Source organism: Spea bombifrons, chromosome 3 (genome assembly GCF_027358695.1).
Source record: "Spea bombifrons isolate aSpeBom1 chromosome 3, aSpeBom1.2.pri, whole genome shotgun sequence".
In the NCBI taxonomy this organism is placed as follows: Eukaryota; Metazoa; Chordata; class Amphibia; order Anura; family Pelobatidae; genus Spea; species Spea bombifrons.
In genome coordinates this window covers 27,757,711-27,779,321 of record NC_071089.1, presented here as the reverse complement: position 1 = coordinate 27,779,321, position 21,611 = coordinate 27,757,711, and the positions used below count along the sequence as shown (strand labels likewise).

Sequence of the window (21,611 nt, the reverse complement as noted above, 5' to 3'; positions counted from 1 at the left end):
TTGTTTACGAACCTAACACACTTACTGTTAATGAACCAGGAGATTCGATTGGAAGTTTTCTGTACTAATGATAATGTGTCCCAGATACCCAATTTAACATCACTTTACGTATTGCATTCACATCTGCTCTTTTAGGTAAAAGATATTAAAATTGTCAGGCTTTGCAAAGAATACATGCTGACACAGAGTGGAAAGTACACTCATAACATAGTGGAAACAGTACTATTCACTATGCAGAATAGGAATCTAAAACACTGATAAAGAAGATAAAGAATCATAATCAATTCAGGAAGTCCAAAGGGTTTCTTCATCTGTGTAGATTCTATAACTTCAAAGATGAATAATAGAAAGATAGTCAGAGTTTATATATACTCCAATGCTTGTACTTAAAGGGACATATGCTAAATAAGAGACGGTATCTATAGAGCAAGATGTTGGTGACCACAGGAGAACAGATACTATAAGAAAGCCATGTTTTCTTTAAGTATATTTACATTAGGAATGAGTGAAACATGAGTGCTAAAAAACATGTGTTTCTGATCATGTGACCAGGGCCGGACTGGGAATAAAAACCAGCACTGTAGATAACTGAATACCAGCCCAATACTTCATGGTGCCGTTATTGTGCATACGACACATGTGAGGAGTCCCGGCCCAAATGTTATAATTCCCACTATAGTTGAAGAACAAATTAGTCATAAAAAGATGCATTTGAAAACACAGTCGTTAATATCACTGTGACAGTTGATATCATCCAATGGGTTAGGACCCTCCGGTGTAAGTCCAAATAATGCTATATAAGCCAAATAAGTATGAAATTAACCATTTTCAAGTTTACTTAAATCACTTTCAGAGTAGATGATAAACAGGCAAATAAACTTTAGTTCTCCTAAAATAATTAGAGCTATAAATGTGCAAAATGATTTGTTAAACAGCCTGCTAAATAATGCAAATTATTCTTTAGAGGTTAACATGTGCAAAACATTAACAATAATTAATTTAGAACAGTCCCAATAAACCTTTAATGTCCCAAATATTTGTCTAAGCTGTATTGCAACAGTGCAAAAACATTCATAGGTCAAAATATGCAAATATCTTTGGCATGTCATAAAGTAGAACTGCCTTGTAAGTGAACAGATCAACTGCTTATCACATGCTAACCCTGCATTGTGTGTATAGATCAAATGGAAACCCCATGGAAACATAGAGATCAACTGCATATCACATGCTAACCCTGCATTGTGTGTATAGATCAAATGGAAACCCCATGGAAACATAGAGATCAACTGCATATCACATGCAAACCCTGCATTGTGTGTAGCGATCAAATGAGAAACATACAGATTAAATGAAATGTCTATAGTATTTTTAATTAATATCCTAACAAGATCTACAATTTTAATTAAAAAAAATTATATATGTGTATAGTGCTTAGAGACGGTGTGTAGTGTGTATAGTGCTTAGAGACGTAGAGCCCTTAACCACTCTGCACCCCTCTCTATCTCTACCATCCTATCCAAAAACACCCCTAACTGCCCTCTTTGTTCTTCTCAGAACCTGCAACTCTCTTCTACCATCATGCACCCCTTCTCTGGAATTCCCATTCTGTCCCCCTTATTTGCAACTTTCTAAACTTCTCTGAAAACCCCCTTTTTTGAGAAGCATACAACCTTTCTTCTAAGCACCCAGCCAGCATCCTAATCAAGCCATCTGAACGACCAACAACCTCTACAGGTCATCCAGACTCAACAAACTCATCCCCATTCAAGCAGTCCTCTCCTACTGTTCACCTCCCTTCAACCACCAACTAGATTGTAAGCTCGCAAGAGCAGGACCCCTATTGTGTGATTTAAAAGCATTCTACTGACTCTTGCTACAGGGCTACAGAATATGCGGGAGCTATATAAATAAATGTAATGTAATTATGTGTAAGTGTATAGAGCTGGAATGGCTGTGTGTGTACGTATGTGCAAGTGTATGGTCGTGGAGTGGCTGTGTGTGTGTATAAGGTGTTAGAATGTGTGTGCGTGAACGTATGCATAAGGTGTTAGATAATGTGTGATGGAAATGTTTCCTGATATAAAGTTCAAATCCACCCTGACACCTAGTGGCACTTTTGAAACAGTTTTGGTTTTATTCACATGGGGATAATGCTGAAGTAAGAGGATCTGTTAAAGGGACAGTAAACTGTCTTCATTGCCATTCTTTTTCAAATGTTTTTAACCCTTTTGCGGCCAATGACGAATGAAAACATGTCCCTACAGGATGAATGACCTGGTACATCGTTGGTTAAAAACTCTCCCATGTTGCTGTGATTGCGGGGTCACTGCTGTTACTGACAGCGCTGCTTCTCCGGGTCAACACCCGACATCAGCGGCTAGTCCACCAAGCCCAAAAGCTCTGATGTATGGGTATTACATGTGTAAATAAGGTTTAGAAAAAAGCCCTACTTGTCCTGAAAAAATAATAATAATAAAAGAATATATATAAGCTGAGAAAGAGGGAAATAGCAGTTGAAGAAAGACATAGCAAAAACCTTTAAATAGCCCTTGTGCTTAAGGGGTTTAAATATTTGGTAATTTGTTAAAAGTTAATAGATCAGGCATACTGCAGGCCACCGCTTTATATATGTCTGATCTACAATGTGCAATGTGTGAGATGTATATAATGTTTAAAAGATGGCTAAAGAGGTCACTTTAGGATTAACCTGGCACAAAGTTAGAAAAGTGGTCGCATCACCATAACCAAAGGAATGTTTCCTGCTGATTGGACCAGGCCGCTGGTTGCCATGGTCTTTTCTCTGGTGGGTGCATGTATAAGCCTGACTATGTATGCACTTTGAAAGCCCCTGTAGCCCACATTTTCCAGAACACGTGTAATTTCCATATATTACTGACCAGTACATGTAAAGCGCAACCCTGCACTATGTGAGATGTATAAAGTAATTTAAGGGAACCAACTACTCAATTAACGATCCAACCAACACCCGATTATTATTATATTTTATTTATATAGCGCCAGCAACTTACGCAGCGCTTCTCACAATACATATATTCAAGGGGTATGACAACACGAGAATTGAGAGAATAAGACAAATTAGGTGAAGAGAGCCCTGCTCGCAAGTTTACAATCTTGAGGGAATGGGATGACAAACATAAGGCACAGAGAAAGGTGAGAGGTAGTGTACTGAAAAAATGCATTGCTTAAGGAGTAAATGATAATAATGCTAACTATGGTAGAAGTTAGAGAAATATATCGCATGGCTTTATGTCACTTGGAGGAAATCGCAGGAATCCATAGCCAGACTGCAGTTTGTGTACCAGAAAGCAGCAGTAGAACTCCATCGCGTGTGAGGTATTCTGTGCCTTCACAGCAGCTGTAGCATGGTCTGTCACGTGGGCTGCTGGTAACAGGAAGTGCTGCTAGTGGAATTAGGTCGTGCGGCTCTCTCTGTGACCTCCTGAATGGGAGGTGTAAGTGATCGGTGAAATTACTGTACGAGTCGCAGAGCATCCAGCCTGCAGCTATGATGAATAAATATGTAGTTCGGGCCTCCGTGGTTGGAACGTTTATCGGGGGCGTCGTTTTGCTTAAGTGAGTATTGACAGGTTAGATACATGTGCATGAATTACTTTTTTTTTTTTAAGTTTATGATATTGCTGTTACATAGTATGTATGTATGTATGTATGTATATATATATATATATATATATATATATATATGTATATATATATATATATATATATATATATATATATATATATATATATATATATATTATGTGTGTGTGTGTGTGTGTGTGTAGTGGGTGACTTTATCTGCTTGTGTTGTTTGATGTCATGTAATCCAAAAGAACAGCAAATTAATTTTAGAAAGCAGTGCGTTTATCAGTGTTGTCAGACTTTGTTTAGCTCCATTCTGAAATAATTGTATTAAAGATGCAGCGCAGATGAAGATCACAAACACATAAGATGCTTTTCAGACAATATTTTAACGCCCATGATGATGCCATTCATATATATATATATATATATATATATATATATTAAGCGCTATATAAATAAAATAATAATAATTTTACTTAAAATACCTTTGTTAGGTATTCTTTACACACGCCAGCGTAATGTGCTTAAATTCCAACCCCTAAAGAAAAAAACTATAGAATTAGTTGAAGTCGTGTAATAACCTCATATTGTATATGTTAATATAGGGACTATGTGGGTGGTGGAAACTGTCCGAGTAAAGAAAACATTGATGGAAAGACGGCAATCGTAACTGGTGCGAATACAGGAATTGGTAAAGAAACCGCCATGGAACTCGCAAAGAGAGGTGAATAAGCAGAGCGTGACATGTAACTAAAGTTATATGTTTTGTACTTAATTCATTACATTCTGATTACATCTGTCTTGTTTTCCTGCTTCTACTGAAGAATACTTTAGTATGTCTTTCGCTCGTGTACTGCAGCACTTCCATTGACGTTAATAAAAGCTGAGATCCCTTTGAAATTAATGACAGTTCTGATTTGCATACTTCCAAGGTGATCAATTAGCCGACATTTAACTTGCTGTCGAACTGCCTTCGAGGAGAGTGCAGCAGTGCATGTAGTATGCATGCTTCTTCAGCGGAAGCAGGCAAGATGACGGGGGGGGGTGGGGGGGCAACTCATTTTCTAATTCCCATAAAAAAGAGAATGGATGCTGTAAAATCTATTGGAGTAAAATGGACTCTGATATACATTAAAAAAGGATCTAGTGACGTTTACACTACCCCCCCTTAATCTTTACTATCAAGCACTCTGTATAATGTGCATTTAGGAGTATAGTTCTATTATGAAGCACAACCACAAAGCCGTTCGTACCATGAGCAATACTATATATCCTTTTTTACTTTCTTTGTGTGGATTTGTAGGAGGCAAGGTTATTATGGCGTGTCGGGACATGGGAAAGTGTGAAGCAGCTGCTAAAGAAATCCGTGGTAAAACGCTAAATCACAACGTATTTGCCAAGCATCTGGATCTTGCATCTATTAAATCTATCAAGGAGTTTGCAAAGACTATACGAAACGGTAAGACGCCTGTACTACTTGGCAATGGCTGATGGGCCTTATAGTTATTTATCGGACATGAACAATGGCTATATTACATAGTTTAGTGTCGATGTTACTGCACATAAATACAGTGGCCTAAATCCAAAACAAGGATACGTGCTTGTATTTTCTGTTAACAAAACATTCTCCTGAACAATATATGTATACCTCAAAGAAAAGAGTCATGTATTTAATTTGTTATTTTGTGTTTAATTTTTAAAATAGCTTAAACCCCCATACAATTTGCAAGGAAAAATCATCAGACACCCTGTTTCATTGGCTTTACTGCAAGGTGACCTTACATTCATTACCAAACCCAGCCACAAGGGGGAGATATTTTAAGAATTTATGTATAGGTATTCATGTGCTTGCACAGAGTGGTTATCTTCATTTCCATACTGTATAGAGTTAAAAAAAAAAAAATGTTATGAAATCTCCAGTTTAATTTCAGAATATATATTGTATATACTATACAGCTTCAAACTAATAATGGGTTTTCTGACCTACCACACCATTCTTGTACAAACAAATATTTGTATATTTACTTCTTTTGCATATCTTCTGAAACTGCATGTTGTTTTTTGTGTGGTTTATGTAGAAGAAGAACACGTGGACATTCTTATTAACAATGCTGCAGTAATGAGGTGTCCTAAGTGGAAGACAGAGGATAATTTTGAGATGCAGTTTGGAGTGAACCATTTGGGTAAGCAAATACCTATTAATAAAAACTATATGACTACATATATTGATGCTTACATTTGTAATCTTATACCATACAGTTTACCCAATCAGAAGCTGCTTCTAATAATATCGTATGAGAACTACACAGACCTCCGTGTGTGAACTGGCTTGTTGTGGTTTCAATCAGGACAACTTTGTCACAAGTCACCTGATTCTGCATGATGGGCAACTGAAGGGTTAGTGGTGAGAATAGGATTGGGTAAATTCAGTTCAAAAAAACCAAAGATCAGTAGTCACTCTGCATAACATTAAATCACGTGCGGGTAGCCGGCATGTATAGACATTGCATACATTGTCTACACACACAAAACTTGGGAGACATTGCCTTGCAAACGCATGGGCCATCCTGCAGAAACCCTTGTTGTGTTCAGCCAAACACATATCATGTACAGAAAATATCTCCTTGTTTGTGATATGTTCACCGCTAGTCAGCTCCAGCTCTGGCTCAGTGATCTTCATGGGCGGGTGGGCTGATCTGACATAACCACCCTGCGTGCATATGTGGACAGCATTTTCATTGAATCAATGTAATTGGCCAATCGGAGGCGAGAATCATCAGATGATGGAGTTGGTTAGCTGCAGCTTCTCCTAAAGATAAGTGCTTTTATTTTTAAAGAATGCATGCTGAAGTATCCGCATGTATTCTTCTTTATTGGGGCAGTCAAGGGTTTTATAGTTTCGTATCCAGAACCTTTATGAACAGGTGTCCAAAATTTAAAAAGAAAACCAACATAATAGGCAGGCCAAAGGTTCCTGGATATAACATTCCTGCTTTTGTCAAAACAAAAAGTTGGTGGCACCATATAAGTATCCTTAAACCCTAAAGGAAAATCCCGGACATCATATACACTGTTAATTCATATGATGTGTGTGGTCTCCGTCACAAATGAACGGGGAAGGGGCGGTCTGCCAAGGACATGTTAAAGTACTCACAAAGTACACAATGGAGTGTCCTTCTAATATATATAGTTGTTGTTGGCCCACTGATAAAAATGGCTTCTGCACATCTGCCCTATAGCTAGGTTTGTCAAAAGTGTGTGTAAAATATATAATATACAGTATATATCATGTAGGAACCAGACACACACACACACACACATTATATATATAAATATATATCTATCTATCTATATATATAATGTGTGTGTAAAAGGTCCATTTTCAGATACAAAAGCTGTATAGTGTGTATAGTAAATAAAATCTCAAAAATATTACTAACATTGTTAGATTGTAATTGCTCTCCTTATGTTTTCCCTCCAGGTCATTTTCTCCTAACCAACCTGCTGCTCGAGAAGCTGAAGAAATCTGGGAATTCCCGCATCATCAACGTCTCTTCTCTGGCACACGTTGCCGGAGACATTGACTTTGATGATTTAAACTGGGAAAAAAAGAAATACAATACAAAGGCAGCCTATTGCCAAAGCAAGCTCGCAAATGTACTGTTTACTAATGAACTGGCCAGGAGGCTGCAAGGTAAATTCCGTATGATTTAATGAATTTAAAAAGCTATGTCCTGAAACGTTCTCAAAAAGGGTTTATGGACGTGTACATAACACACGAGTTACATTATGTGCAGAATGTCCTCTTAATAGTGGCGTATACAGATCTATGCATTTAATACCATCACTGTTTAATCTTTAATGAGAGGGGGTAGGTGCTAGAGCCCTGCACGGGACGGCTTTTTTAATCCCGCTGATTTTTTTACCCGCTCCCGCCTGCTCCAGCAATGTGGGTGTTCCGCTCCCGCTACATTTGTGGCCAATCCCGCCCGCTCCCGCCACATTTGTGGCCAATCACACCCACCTCCTCACCTGAACTGCAGAGTTCCCGCGCAGTCCCGCCAGGCTGCCTTCTCGCTGCTCCCTCACAGTGTCTCTTCTCTTGCTCCGCTCCCCAGGAACAGGGCGGAGTCACTGAGCGGAGCAAGTTTGTGGGGGTATTTCGAGCTGGTGGGCTGCTAAACAGTCCCAAATAAGCGGCACAAAATAAAATGTTGACAATTTCAAATTGGAAAAGGGTATGGGGCTGTGACATTTTTTTGCCCCGTTAACTTCCAAAAAACCCACACATTTGGGTGTTTTAAAATCCAAGACACTTACATTAATATATTTTGTGGTATTTCGGTCAGCTAAACTGGTTTGGAGACCATTGCCAGGAAAATAGTACAAAAATATGTTTTTTGTTGGACTATAAACCTAAAAATGGTATCCCAAGAAACCTCTACTTGCCCTTGAAAAAAACCTATTTGTGTGGGTACAAGAAACCTTAAAAAAGAGAATCATAGTCACGGAAACATGGTGTAAAAATGCAGAAAAAAGCTCAGGCACTAAACACCCAATGAAGGCTAATTTAAATGAATTCACCAACCAGGGTTTTTCCAAGGTTAGACATTTAACTCGGCTGTATTGTTTTACAGCATTGGGACACAAAACATCCCCCTTCGTTGATAAACGATACAGCATGAATGCTTTATTTTCTGTTATATAAAGAACCATGTTCTTGTGTACTTCATGCTTCTCTCTGCGGTTCCAAAACCTTGGAAAAGCTCTAAGTTGATCAGAGAAAATCTAAATGTCAGACTGACCTCTGCATGGTAATTACGTGCAAGTAACTTGCATCAGCATCGCACAGCCGCGTGTTCTGTATAATAGTTGATGAATTAAAGCACATTTTTGTTTTGGATCCAGGTACTCGAGTTACAGCTAATTCTCTACACCCAGGGGTTGCAGATACAGAATTGGGAAGGCATACGGGAATGCACAAATCTACTTTCTCAAGCACGGTGCTAGGTGAGTTCAATGAAGTGAACTTCATTATATGGCAGTGTGCTCGGGCTGTACCCAGATCGACGAAGGAATGTGTGTGAAATCTAAGCTCTTACAAGAGAAGATTAGCCAAGAGAAGATTAGCCAAACAACATCCAGCACCAGCTAGGATCACCCACTCATTGCATTTACACATAACTTGCCCAGGTAGCTGGAGTCAGCATTGACCAACACTGGAATAAAAGGAAGGGGTTTGACTCCATTCCTCAGTACTCCTTAGTGAGTATAAACATCTCTCTGTCCCTTTTAATATTTTCTTGATCTTCATCACGTACCAGCCATTTCTCTGTCCTAATCTCATTTTGTAATTTCTTATGCTTGGCCCTTAGTTCTGGCAACTGGAACTATAATATATGCCAGTTTTCTTTCCAACAGTCTGGATACCTGCACTTTTCTTCCCTCTGTTGTGAATGTAGAGAGGATTAACAATGTGGCAAAAGGGGGTAATTGGCCTATGGCAGCAGAGGGCCCCCAATTTATGTATTTGCTTGGACAACACAACAGAAATACATTTGTGAGGTGGGGTCCCGGATAGTGGTTCTCTGGGTACATCCAGTCCCCTCACATGCAGCAGAGGAATAAGGAGAAAGACTAGGTAGACAATGCAATAGAGCGGCAGGGAATGCTAGAAGAATGCTTGGTTGTATAGCGAGAGGTATTAGCAGTAAAAAGAGCTCATGCCGTTGTACAGATCACTGGTGAGACCTCACTTGGAGTATTGTGTACAGTACTGGAGACCGGATCTCCAAAAGGACATAGAGATGCTGGAGAAAGTTCAGAGAAGGGCTACTAAAATGGCACATACAGCACAGTTCCTTTCCTTTTCCCAGGGTGCACCCAGTATTTGTCACCCGGCCGTGATGTGCATTACGTGACCCGCGCTAATAAGGATGTAGCGTGTTAGTCTGTGTATAGCATCTGCATATGTTTCTGCGTGCATAATGTTATTCTGTGTATCCCGACGTGTACACAAAATTTCACTCCTCCGAACAACTAAAAGATATATGAAATGCTTTCAAAGTCCGATTGTAGACATATTATGTTTGTATTGCAGCCCCTCTCTTTTGGATTCTGATCAAATCACCCAGACAAGCAGCGCAGCCCAGCGTCTATTTGGCAGTGGCCGAGAATTTGGAAGGGGTATCGGGAAAATATTTCAATGGCCTCAAGGAGAAAGAACCAGCTCCACAGGCTCTGGAAGAGGAGACGGCACGGAGACTGTGGGAAGAAAGCGCCACGCTGGTTCACCTTGACGATGCATTAAAAGATTGTGAGGCACAATAAGCCTTTAAGTAACAAACATTACCTTCAGTGAAGGCTTACATCACAAACTGTTTTATTATAGAAAAAAATAATAAATCTTATTTTATTGACACGTTTTTGTTATTTTGTTTTTGCGTGGATAACGAGGTTCACTTTTAGGAAGTGATGCTTATGCTGGTTTAAAAACTTAATTTGCTGTAGGATTTTCTGCCCCTGGATATAATCTAGCCAGATTTTAATATTTTTAATTGCCAATAGGTCGTGGTCATTTAATGCTTCATTGACGTTCGGTATCTAAGCACTAATGACGATATTTCTAATATAACTAAAGGATCTAGAATCGCTTTGGCTGCCTGTGTTTGGGCTGTATGGTGGCCCCATAGGCACATTGGCGTCAGCAGATTTTCAGGCATAAAACTTTTGATGTTAACAGCATGCCGGTCGCAGTTACCTCTGGATAACAGGTTTCATTAGTTAAGACGCAAGTGTTCATTCTGAAAGTAGGTACATCTATACTTGTAACGTAGACCCATGACAGTATGTTCTATAATACCTTATAGACACTATATAAATGAAGAAAAAAACTCAAAAAAAGCTTCAAATTGGCGTTTTACTAAAAAAATAGACATTAAACAAAGCTGTAGTGAGAGATTTGGGGATTGCTGTACGAATCCTGTTCAAACTCCAAAATTAACATGATTTGAGAATAACTGATTGGACACCGCCGTCCTACAACTACCGGCGACAGAATGAAATCCAGATTTCTGAAGAATGAAATATAGCCAATTAGGTATCAGTGGAATATGTAATAACTAACACAGTAATACAATATAAACTTTCATATCCTTAGCTGTAAAGTAAAAAGGGCTTTATTGGAGTATGTCTCCCGCAAGAATGCGAAAGTGTGCGTATGTTTAAAGTCGCATTAGGACATCCTGAAGCCTAATAAAACGGGAATTAAATGAGAAACCTCCTACGGGTCCAAGCCCGGAACAGCTTGTCACATAAATCACAGTCCGCTCGCCCTCACAACCGTCTAAAGCAATTCGTAAATCGGTACAGCAGGAGCTACCAGCACGTCGGTGAACCTGCGGCTACTTTTTACTACGTCACAAAACGCAAACACTTCGCGACCGGGTTGTCTCGCAATAATAAGGCGGCAAACTAGATTCTGTCGGTGTTTCGAACTCGGGTTATATCAGATGCGCGAGTCACAGCCGCGTAACTTTATTACAACCCACTAAACCAACTTAGTGATGTCCGGATCATGAACGAATCGTTCATTTGATCCGGTTCTTTTTAGTGATCCGGATGAGTCGGTTCACTAGACTGAACGATTCGTTTGTAGCGGTTCAGTCTGTGAATCATCATGCAGCTGTAACCTGATCCTAGAGCTGTGAGTCATCTGCAGAGCACTCTGGGGTCAGGTTACAGCTCATTAATTCTCACAGGAACGATGACTCATAGAGTCAGAGAGTCGTTCAAAGAGTCGAATGATCCGAAGAGTCGAATGAACCGAAGAGTCGAATGATCCGAAGAGTCGAATGAACCGAAGAGTCGAATGAACCGAAGAGTCGAATGAACCGAAGAGTCGAATGAACCGAAGAGTCGAATGATTCGAATCTTACAGGGATCCGGATCTTACAAGGATCCGAATCTTACAGAGATTCGAATCATTCAGAGAATATCACTGATACCATACTTTTATAAATAAATACATTAATAATGTTCACACTGCCCCCAGGATTTAGATTCCCCTGAGTTTGCCCCCCCTTTACCTATAACTGCACCTACAGTTAACTTTATTAAATTAATTAAATTAACCCTCAGTCATCAGCATAAAATTAACCCTTATACCCCATCAACCATAACTGCCCCTGAAATTAACCGTAAAGATCCCATTAACCATAACGGCCCCTGAAATTAACCCTAAAGACCCCATTAACCATAACGCCCCCTGAAATTAACCCTAAATACTCCATTAACCATAACTGCCCCTAAATTAATTGCATGTACTCCAGATAAATTACCTAATAAATTGGTATGGTTGATGGGGTCTTTAGTGTTAATTTGGGGGCAGTTATGCTTAATGGGGTGTTTAAGGATAATTTAGGGGCAGTTATGCTTAATGGGGTCTTTAGTGTTAATTTAGGTGCAGTTATGCTTAATGAGGTGTTTAGGGTTAATTTGGGGCCAGTTATGCTTAATGGGTCTTTAGTGTTAATTTAGGGGCAGTTATGCTTAATGAGGTGTTTAGGGTTAATTTGGGGGCAGTTATGCTTAATGGGGTCTTTAGTGTTAATTTAGGGGCATTTATGCTTAATGAGGTGTTTAGGGTTAATTTGGGGGCAGTTATGCTTAATGGGGTGTTTAGGGTTAATTTGGGGCAGTTATGCTTAATGGGGTCTTTAGTGTTAATTTGGGGGCAGTTATGCTTAATGGGGTCTTTAGTGTTAATTTGGGGGCAGTTATGCTTAATGGGGTGTTTAGGGTTAATTTGGGGGCAGTTATGCTTAACGGGGTGTTTAGGGTTAATTTAGGGGCAGTTATGCTTAATGGGGTGTTTAGGGTTAATTTGGGGGCAGTTATGGTTAATGGGGTGTTAAGGGTTAATTTTAGGGGCAGGCATGGTTGATGGGGTGTTAAGGGTTAATTTTAGGGCAGTCATGGTTGATGGTGTGTTTAGGGTTAATTTAATGGTGAGGGTTAATTTAATTAATTTAATAAAGTTAGCTTAAGGTGCAGTTGCAGGTAAAGGGGAATGTAAATCCTGGGGGCAGTGATTATTAATGTATTATTTATAACAGTATGGTGATATTCTCTGAATGATTAGAATGCCAATGAAGGCAGAGAGTCGTTCAAAGATCCGGATCTTACAATGATCCGGATCTTACAATGATCCGGATCTTACAATGATCCGGATCTTACAATGATCCGGATCTTACAGTGATCCGGATCACTGTAAGATTCGGATCCCTGTAAGATCCGAATCTTTGAACGACTCTCTGCCTTCATTGACATCACTGGAGGCAGGGGGGAGGATTCATAATGAAAGGGGCGGGGCCAATCGTTAGTGTGCCTGCACGGAGTTACTGGAAAACAGTAACTCCGTGCAGACACACTGAGTGATCCGAAGATCCGGATCATGAATCGGATCATTTCAGTGAACGAATCGAAATGATCCGATTCACTTTAATGATCCGAACTTCCCATCACTAAACCAACTCCAAGAGCGTATATTCCCCGCCACGTCATTCACCCCAGTCACGTGACTCGTCGCTCAGAAGCTGTCATTCCAGTAGCCAACCAATGAACGACTACTCGGTCGCCATGTCAACGTGTTCCTCCCTCCGCTCCTTGCTCTTTCCGGCCCAGGGCTTCTCGCCATGGTGAGTTGTGTGGACCCGGGTTGGGAGGAGGGGGGTCATGCCGGAGGTGTTTGGGGGTTGGAGTGCCTTTTGCCCCCCTATGGGCAGTTTATCCGTTCGCGGTGGTAGCAGATACCGCTTCCTGTAAAGAGGATTGAATGCTGGTGTCAATTAAAGGGACAGTGTCCTCACTGGGCTGTTTTATAAATGAGTTACTCGCTTGGAGCCATTAAATAAAGATGGTTTCCTTGCATTGTCTTTTCTTGGGGGTGTGTTTGTTTATTGGGGCCCCTTATAAGTGTATGAGCGCTTGGCCTTTACATAATGAATGGGAGTCCAGTAGGGATGTGTAAAAGTGAATCTGTAAGTGGTGTGTATGCAGCTGTTTATTGGGGGGGGGGGGGCTTAACTAATGTAAGGATGCAGGGACTCTGCATATAACACCTAAATGCAGCATTTATGATGACCGGGTGCTTTGTGCCCTCTTCTTCCGCTAAACGGGTGTTCAACCTGACTTGATAGCGCGTCATCACGTTGTCTGCCTAGTGTGCTTTGGGCTAGACTGGAACGTGGATCCACAATAAACTATAATAACTAAGAGCGCGCCTACATATTCTATGCTATGTTTATTGTATATTTCTATATATAATTTAATAATGCTTTACATTGATCCGTCGATGGATCTCAACTGATAAAAGGAAGAATGAGTATTTTAAACAACGTAAAACAAATTTAGAATGCTGATAGAAAAAAGAAATCTCAATAAATAATAAACAAGTTAGTCCCTAGCGTGGTAGAACATTCTACATCTGTAAGCTTGTTTCAGTTTTTCTTGCTGACAAAGTATAAACTGATAAATTGTAGGCTATATTTAGTGCCAGAGGTGTGGATGGTAAATGAACCCAACAGGCGGTGTATGTGCTTGCTGTTTAGGGAATCAAGTATTGACATTTACATTTTATCATTATTTGTCTTTCAATGAAGGGGACTATCTATCTGTTTCGGAAGACACAGCGTTCTCTACTGGGCAAGTTGACACAAGAGTTCCAACTAGTGACGGCAGACCGAAGAGTAAGTGAACTTTAACAAAGTATTCCCCTTTAACTAATGGTTGCCAATTTACACCTCCTCCGTAATAATAAGAATATCAAACATTCAAATAAAGTGTTCATAATTTTTTGGGGTGCCATGTGACAGCAGCTTTGCTCCATTCATACTGTGGATCTCCATTGTTGTGAATGTCTAGGGCGCCTATTGTATGTTATCTAAACTAAAGAGAGGCTTAGATGTCATGTAGGCAAGACCAAGGACGACACAGGAACAATGGTTAAACTAGATGGACATGATGGTCCTTAACTGCCGTCAAATACTACCTTTTTATATATTGTATGATTTGTCTGCCTGATAACACAAAAAGGCCACTGCTAGCATTAAGCTTGACAGAGAAGGAGCCATTGTACATTTGCACCTGTGCCTTTACACCACCACATTCTGCCTTGATTAGCTTGGCTTAGATGTATGACCATGGGACTAATAGTCCAACTATAACTCGGCTCCTATGCCTTATCAAGGCAACAATTACAAACACTGCTTTGTTACACTACTAGGCTTTCTCTGTTATCACAAGTGCACACTAATTGAAAGAACCAAATGCTTGTTTACCATGGTACTCTCCCACTTTGTTTCACGTGAGCCTCTATAACAGATCATCTGTTCTTTTATCGTCTTTTTCTTTACAGTCCTGGAAAATATTGCTGTTTGGTGCAGTAAATGTGATATGCACAGGATTCTTGCTAACATGGTGCCACTCCACAAACAGTATGGGTATGTACTTCACAGTTTTGGTTATGGAATAGACAGGTGTCAAGCCGAGTGAAAAATTATACTTTTAAGGGTAACAGGGAGTAGAGTATTTTAACGCAAGCATTCAGACCTCAGAGTCCTGAAAGCTGGCATTAAATACTATGCACACAACCATTAAAGGTATGCTTTTTGCTCCGCATATAAGATTTCCTACAAAAGTACCTTTACTGTTTCACTAGCAAACATGGCCCCATCCTTTCTCTCTGGTTTTTAAATAAAAAATATTTTTCTTAAAATTAGATTTTGTTTAAGTAATCGTTCTTTTTCCGGTATTGTATATGGAAATTATCCTACCTGCAATCTAGGATGACAATATGTAACCATAGCAACCCATTGAACTCTGCATTATAAGTATTTAAAATGTGACCCCAATGTGCCCAGAGTGATCAGTAATATTAAAAGTTAAAGCGACACAAAAGACTTTAGGGGTATCCTATAAACATTTATTTTCCTTTATTATTTTGATGATTCAGGTTCTCTGGTTAAATTGACCCTCAAAGAGCGCAGTGCGGTGTATTTTATGGGGTTGGGTCCAGGGCTTAGCATAGCCAGACACTATTGGTGTGCACCAAGTAACACACTTGCATGTTTATTGCGTTGCAGTTGTTGCAGTGAACGTGCTTATTTGTGCACATGACATGTTGAAGGCTGGTTGAGTAAAGTTGATTTCCAGGAACGTATTAAATAGTATTTTTTTTTCCCTCCCCAGCTTTAACAGCGTATACCTATCTGACAATTTTCGATCTTTTCAGGTAAGCATTAAACGAGTGAGAACCCAGGAGCAAGTTCACTAAAGTGTTGGGACTTTGAAAGTTTGTTAAAAACAGTACTTTATTGCATCCAATTAAAAATAAAAATAACATGTTAATTAAAATTAAAAAGGCAATGCTACTACTTTGTCAATACACTATTAAGTTAGTGTTTACAAAAAAGTTTGTTTACTGATATGTGTGTTTAATAAGTAAATCAGGTGTTTTGATAAAATATTTATACGTTAGTATGTTACCGATGAGATGACTGTCTATTATTGTCATCTATATGTTCCGAATCAGAATTTTCCCTTTTGAATAAATAATTCCATGTATTATAAAGCATAATTTTGTATTTCCCTCTTTCCTATATTAAATTGAATGAAGTAACCAGGTTTTTTTTCTCTCCCCCTTTTAGTCTAATAACGTGTTTGATAAGCTATTGGGTGACGACGAAGAAACCCAGCCACACGTATTCCTTCGGGTATGTACTATACTAAACTTTGTAGTTGGTTCTGTAAACCAATCCCCTATTTTATCCTGCCAGAGTTCTACAATTTTCTATAATGGTTAATCAAAAGGTTACTATTGTCCGTGTGCATCATATAGCAACAGGATAAGTATTCCCTTTTAATGATTTAACTCCATTTATCATAGGCTGGAGACTGGTAGAATTTTAGGGGGTTCTTATATGGTGCCTCTTTGTAAAGGGTAACATATTACCTGTATGCTTTGGTAGGAAACATATTGTTCAAAAGTTGTCTTATTTTGAATTTTGATGTATTTATAAATCTCTGCTGTTTATTTTTCTTTTCAGGTTTGAGAGGTTTGAAGTATTAGCTGTTTTCGCATCAACGGTCCTGGCCCAACTGGGTGCTCTTTTCATACTTAAAGAAAGGTAAAATTACATTGATTAGAATGTTTCAGATCTAAGCGGCAGAAAATGGCCAGTTAAATAGAAATAAAAAAAGAAATAAAAATACAGCAGATAACCGTAGCTAAATGTGTGACCATTAGTGATAAAGCTCCTGTGTCTTCTGAATGATATCTAGATATATTTATACGTATTATTGTAGTCGAGGTGTTTGTGTGTTTGTGTTGATGCCAGTAGTTAGTAGCCATTCAGTTCGTAAGACCATTCTAGCTGGCTACAGAAGTAACAATAAAATAAATTACACTAACTTAGTATTACCTTTATTTAACCTGGATTTTTTTTGTTCTGTAGTGCTGAACGGTTGTTGGAGCAGCCAGAAATCCATACGTAAGATTTTTTTTTTCTCATTATAACATACCTGTTTATTGACTTGTAAACATTAGGATTAACAATTCTATAATGCCCCCCCCCGATAACTGACCCACTTAATGTACAGTTTGTTCAACTCATTGATCTGTTAAATCTTTTATGGGTTTTAGAAAGCCTAAATTGTTGAAAAGAGCCATATATGTTGACTTTTACTTTATTTACAATAGTGATATATTAACATCCTATTCAAATTTACTATTCAATTTGAGAATAGGTTATTTGCAAATATGATTAAATTAAGTAGTTTTTTTTTCTACACAAGTTGAACATGGTGTTTAAGTAATTGATTCTCTTTTCCACGACTCTGACTCTCTTTTCTTACCCTCATAGCAATAGCATATTTTTAAGCAAACCATTTACTTTTCAGAGGCCGCCTTCTAGTGGGAACGTTTGTAGCCCTGTTTTTCAACTTATTTACAATGATGTCTATAAAGAATAAACCATTTGCTTATGTTTCAGAAGGTAAGACTTAAATCTCTCCCAAGTTCTACGTTTTGCCAAAAGGTTTGCATGATTATTTCTCCCTTTTAATGTCCAATAACATAAACATGTAAATTGTTTTGTTATATATATATAGTTGTATATATGAAAACATATTATATAGCCTATAACTGCGTTTATATAACCCTTACGTTTGGATTTATACCATTTTATATGGTATAGGCTTTCCAAGTTCGAAGACATTCTTGACTGTATGTTTATATTCTTAGCAGTGCCTGTCTGCTTTGGGTGGAATGCTTTCAATATGACCACTCAAGCCCTAATGGCTTCATATTATCGGCTCAGTTTTTACAGTCATTGTTTTCTGTATCTTCAGCTTTCGGTCCAAAAAGGAAGTTGTTATGAAGATGTTGTCTCTTAGAATGATTGAGCTCAATGTTTGCTTTTCTTGTCTTATTTTGTTCAGCTGCCAGCACAAGTTGGCTTCAAGAACACGTTGCAGACCTGAGTCGCAGGTAGGTAATACTGTAAAGTAAATTTTTAGTTCAGCTGATTGAGGACAAAAAAATGGACCGAATAATACTGCATTAAAAAATATGGCAGCTGCATAATTTCCTAATGTACAGTGTTTGGTTATTTTGGTACCGTGTCCTAAAGGGATTTGCACTTTTTATTTAAGTAGCTCCGTATTAGCTTCTATCGTTTTAATAAATTTTATCTATACGTAATGCTAGCTCATATGAAAGCAAGAGGGTTTGGCTATTACCTGTATATAACCAGCTTATAACTACCATTCCACCATTGCAGTTTGTGTGGGATCATTCCTGGCCTCAGCAGCATTTTCCTACCACGGATGAACCCGTTCGTGTTAATTGACCTGGCTGGAGCTCTTGCCCTTTGCATCACATACATGTTAATTGAAATCAAGTAAGCGGCAGTTAAATCCTATTGTGGAACGCGCGGAAGTGTATGTACGTTGCAGGAACCTAACACATATCATCTTGTATGCTTTTCAGTAATTACTTTGCTGTGGACACGGCCTCTGCTGTAGCCATCGCTGTGATGACCTTTGGCACCATGTACCCAATGAGTGTGTACAGTGGAAAAGTGTTACTGCAGGTAAGAGACAATACTAAGACTAGATATTCTTGTTTTTAATTAATAATTTATTAGAACATTGGTGCCTAAATGCTAAATGAAAATATGACAAGAGAGTTGTGACTGCTCCTTCACAATACATTATGAAGGGACAACCCCAGTGCTGCAAGAAGAGCTTGGTTGGCCCTGTATAATGCATAGTTTAGGTGAGTCTTCTCGCCCATTAAATTATGTATCATTCAGGGCCATCTTAGACCGTCACACTGGAGAGACCATCCACTGTTCGCCTTTCATGATGAATAATGAAATGGGAGAGTTAAAACCACAACTTTATCAACCGCAGATAGTCCTCTACCAAGAATAAGTGTAGACCATTGCTGTGGTTTCACCTGCAGGAATTTCTTGGCTAGTCCTATATAATGTGGTTAAGACGGCAATGTCTTCTCCCACATTATGTTGGGCCTGCTCAGTCCTCCTTTCTGGGGAGTGTGTTCTTTTTGGCTCTTTGCAATGGATAGTGAAGGGAGAGGGTTCAAACCCCAGCTCTCCGGTACCCTAGTCTATCTTGAAATCCATACTGAAAGCGTTAACAGGGTACTGCAAGTTTTACTTGAACTGCTTTATATGGCAACTGGGGTTTTTAGTTCAGCAAGGTTACGAAGTGCCATCATATTCCATAGCTGTATAATGTGACTGAATAGCATTTAAATAAAAGCAATTTAAATAACTGAGAATGAATACTTTTGGATATTGTTGTTAACGATCATTCTCCCGCCATTTTGTTTGTGTTTTGTAGACTACACCACCTCATGTGATTGGACAGCTGGATAAACTCCTCAGAGAGGTAAGATGTTGTGTAATCATTTAGCGTTGATAGAAGAAACGGTAAAAAAAAATCAGCCCAAGAGAAAATGGAGTCTTGAGGTTGATAACGTTTATTGGGCCAACACTAGTTATTTTCTGGTAGGAAAGCACAGGTCTTAAAACCTGGCTATAAGAAAATAAAGGGTGTGTTTGTGTTTTATGCATGTATGTGTATAGATAAAATATATATCTATTATTGTAACTACAGCTTCATTGTGAGCAATAGCAGTCTGTAGGGGCTGCGGATATGCCAGGATTTAATAAGGAGCCACTTGAGTGATTAGCTCACCTTTGATTAAGTAAGAATCTTCTTAGAATGAACAATCACGGCTTTCAGCATTGCTAAATGAATGTATCAAAGCCTACATATCGCTTGTACTTTTTTTTGTTAGTTTTAACACCCGGTTAAATTGTTTTCGAGAGAAGTAGTATAAATAAAAATATGACAGAATTGGCATATGAAAGTTCCAATTTTCCTATCTTTCCCTCCACTTTCCTCATGCTTGCAAAGGCAGCTTCCCACTCACAATGTTTTATGTTTTGTGAAGTTAATTCATAGGCTAGTTAGGCAGAAAAAGTTTAGGTAAGTCAAGCTTGAAAAGAAGACATAGAGTGAAAGTTACATTGAACATGAGTTAAAATATGTCCGCGACTTTTCTTTGTTCCGGTGTAGGTTTCTACTCTGGATGGAGTCCTTGAAGTCCGCAATGAGCATTTCTGGACTCTAGGGTTTGGTACCATGGTACGTGCTACTTTATTATTTCTTTTTTTGTTTGTGTTATTCATTAATAAGTTAACTTTCAAAGCCTCACTTAGAGCAGCACGTATATATTAGAAATTACACTTTTCCTGCCTCGGAAGAGATTTGAACTGAACAATTTAGGAAATCACAGGGTGCGGGGCTTATGTTTTAAAGTATTATGTAACAGCCTCTACCTCGTTTTAATATATCGTAGGCTCACAAGGGCATGATTTCTTCTTTGTACCAGTATGTCTTTAGTATGTCTGTTATTGCTCATTTTGGGTGTGACGTATGTTTTTCACGTAACCATGAAATTGTTTGGCTTTTTTAATCTTCATACAAGAAATGTTGTTAACGACATCTTTGAAATGCAGTTGATTTAACTAGATTCAAAACCGTATCTCAAACATTTATTTCCAAGAAAATACTATGATCCTTTCAATATGTTTTTTTCAGGCTGGATCAGTCCATGTGCGGATTAGAAGAGATGCAAATGAACAGATGGTGCTTGCTCATGTCACAAACCGTCTGAATAGTTTGGTGTCAATGCTAACTGTTCAGATTTTCAAGGATGATTGGGCCAGGCCTGTCTTGTCTTCCGGTGCCATGCCTTCCAACATTTTGAATATTCCAGAACACCACATCATTCAGATGCCATCTCTGAAGACAGGTGATGAGATAAATCCGTTGACCTCCACTCCATCCAAACCCAGCAGCCCACCACCAGAATTTGCTTTCAACACCCCAGGCAAACATATGAATCCTGTCATCCTTTCAAATACTCAAACAAGACCTTTTGGCATGGGGCTTAGTTATGGCTCTACACCATATGGTGCTACTTTTTCTCAAGGACTTGGGGTGCCGGCCTTTGGTACCACACAGGGTTTACGGACTGGCATTCCAAATGTGGCCAACAGATATGGAACATACGCTCCAGGACAGTTCACTCAGTTCAAACAGTGACTTTGGTTTTAATATGCTTTTATTACTATCTCCAAAGTATTTTCCTGATCGTTTCGACCAGGTTTCCAATGGCTCTGTACCTGAGCTAGGCACATGATGATTCTATAAAGGAACCTGTGGAGAATTTGGAAGGGATCCATGTGATCCTATAACAGCCTATACATATTGTGCAGTACATTCCCTCTGAAACTTGACATACAGAAATCCAAACATTTCTGGAGAGTGTTTTGCTTTACCTTAGGACTCTAATGAACATTTCAAATTCTAGGGTTACAGATCATTTTTAATAAAGATAATGATAAATA

At 38.9% G+C, this 21,611-nt stretch overlaps 2 protein-coding genes across 2 annotated transcripts; both read left to right on the top strand.

The window, feature by feature from the left end:
- Positions 1–3,399: 3,399 nt before the first annotated feature.
- RDH13 (retinol dehydrogenase 13) lies at positions 3,400–10,025 on the top strand. The gene is made up of 7 exons (XM_053458555.1): positions 3,400–3,594; positions 4,212–4,330; positions 4,910–5,065; positions 5,685–5,789; positions 7,088–7,300; positions 8,515–8,616; positions 9,707–10,025. The coding sequence occupies exons 1-7, from the start codon at positions 3,527–3,529 to the stop codon at positions 9,934–9,936; spliced, it is 993 nt and encodes a 330-aa protein (XP_053314530.1). The 5' UTR covers positions 3,400–3,526; the 3' UTR covers positions 9,937–10,025.
- A 3,226-nt stretch (positions 10,026–13,251) lies between these two features.
- Positions 13,252–21,611, top strand: SLC30A6 (solute carrier family 30 member 6). Its single transcript, XM_053458554.1, has 14 exons — positions 13,252–13,304; positions 14,268–14,354; positions 15,023–15,107; positions 15,856–15,898; positions 16,314–16,379; positions 16,713–16,793; positions 17,121–17,156; positions 17,566–17,660; positions 18,106–18,154; positions 18,447–18,566; positions 18,656–18,758; positions 19,534–19,581; positions 20,275–20,343; positions 20,800–21,611. Exons 1-14 carry the CDS (start codon positions 13,302–13,304, stop codon positions 21,304–21,306), a joined length of 1,392 nt encoding a protein of 463 aa, XP_053314529.1. The 5' UTR covers positions 13,252–13,301; the 3' UTR covers positions 21,307–21,611.

Bases quoted from the DNA above. Each gene is read 5' to 3' on its own strand.
- RDH13 (XM_053458555.1), top strand. From the start codon at position 3,527: ATGATGAATAAATATGTAGTTCGGGCCTCCGTGGTTGGAACGTTTATC. The intron at 4,331-4,909 runs GTGAATAAGCAG...GTGGATTTGTAG, and splicing joins CATGGAACTCGCAAAGAGAG to GAGGCAAGGTTATTATGGCG. The intron at 5,790-7,087 runs GTAAGCAAATAC...TTTTCCCTCCAG, and splicing joins GTTTGGAGTGAACCATTTGG to GTCATTTTCTCCTAACCAAC.
- SLC30A6 (XM_053458554.1), top strand. The intron at 16,380-16,712 runs GTATGTACTATA...TTTTCTTTTCAG, and splicing joins AGCCACACGTATTCCTTCGG to GTTTGAGAGGTTTGAAGTAT. The intron at 19,582-20,274 runs GTAAGATGTTGT...GTTCCGGTGTAG, and splicing joins TGGATAAACTCCTCAGAGAG to GTTTCTACTCTGGATGGAGT.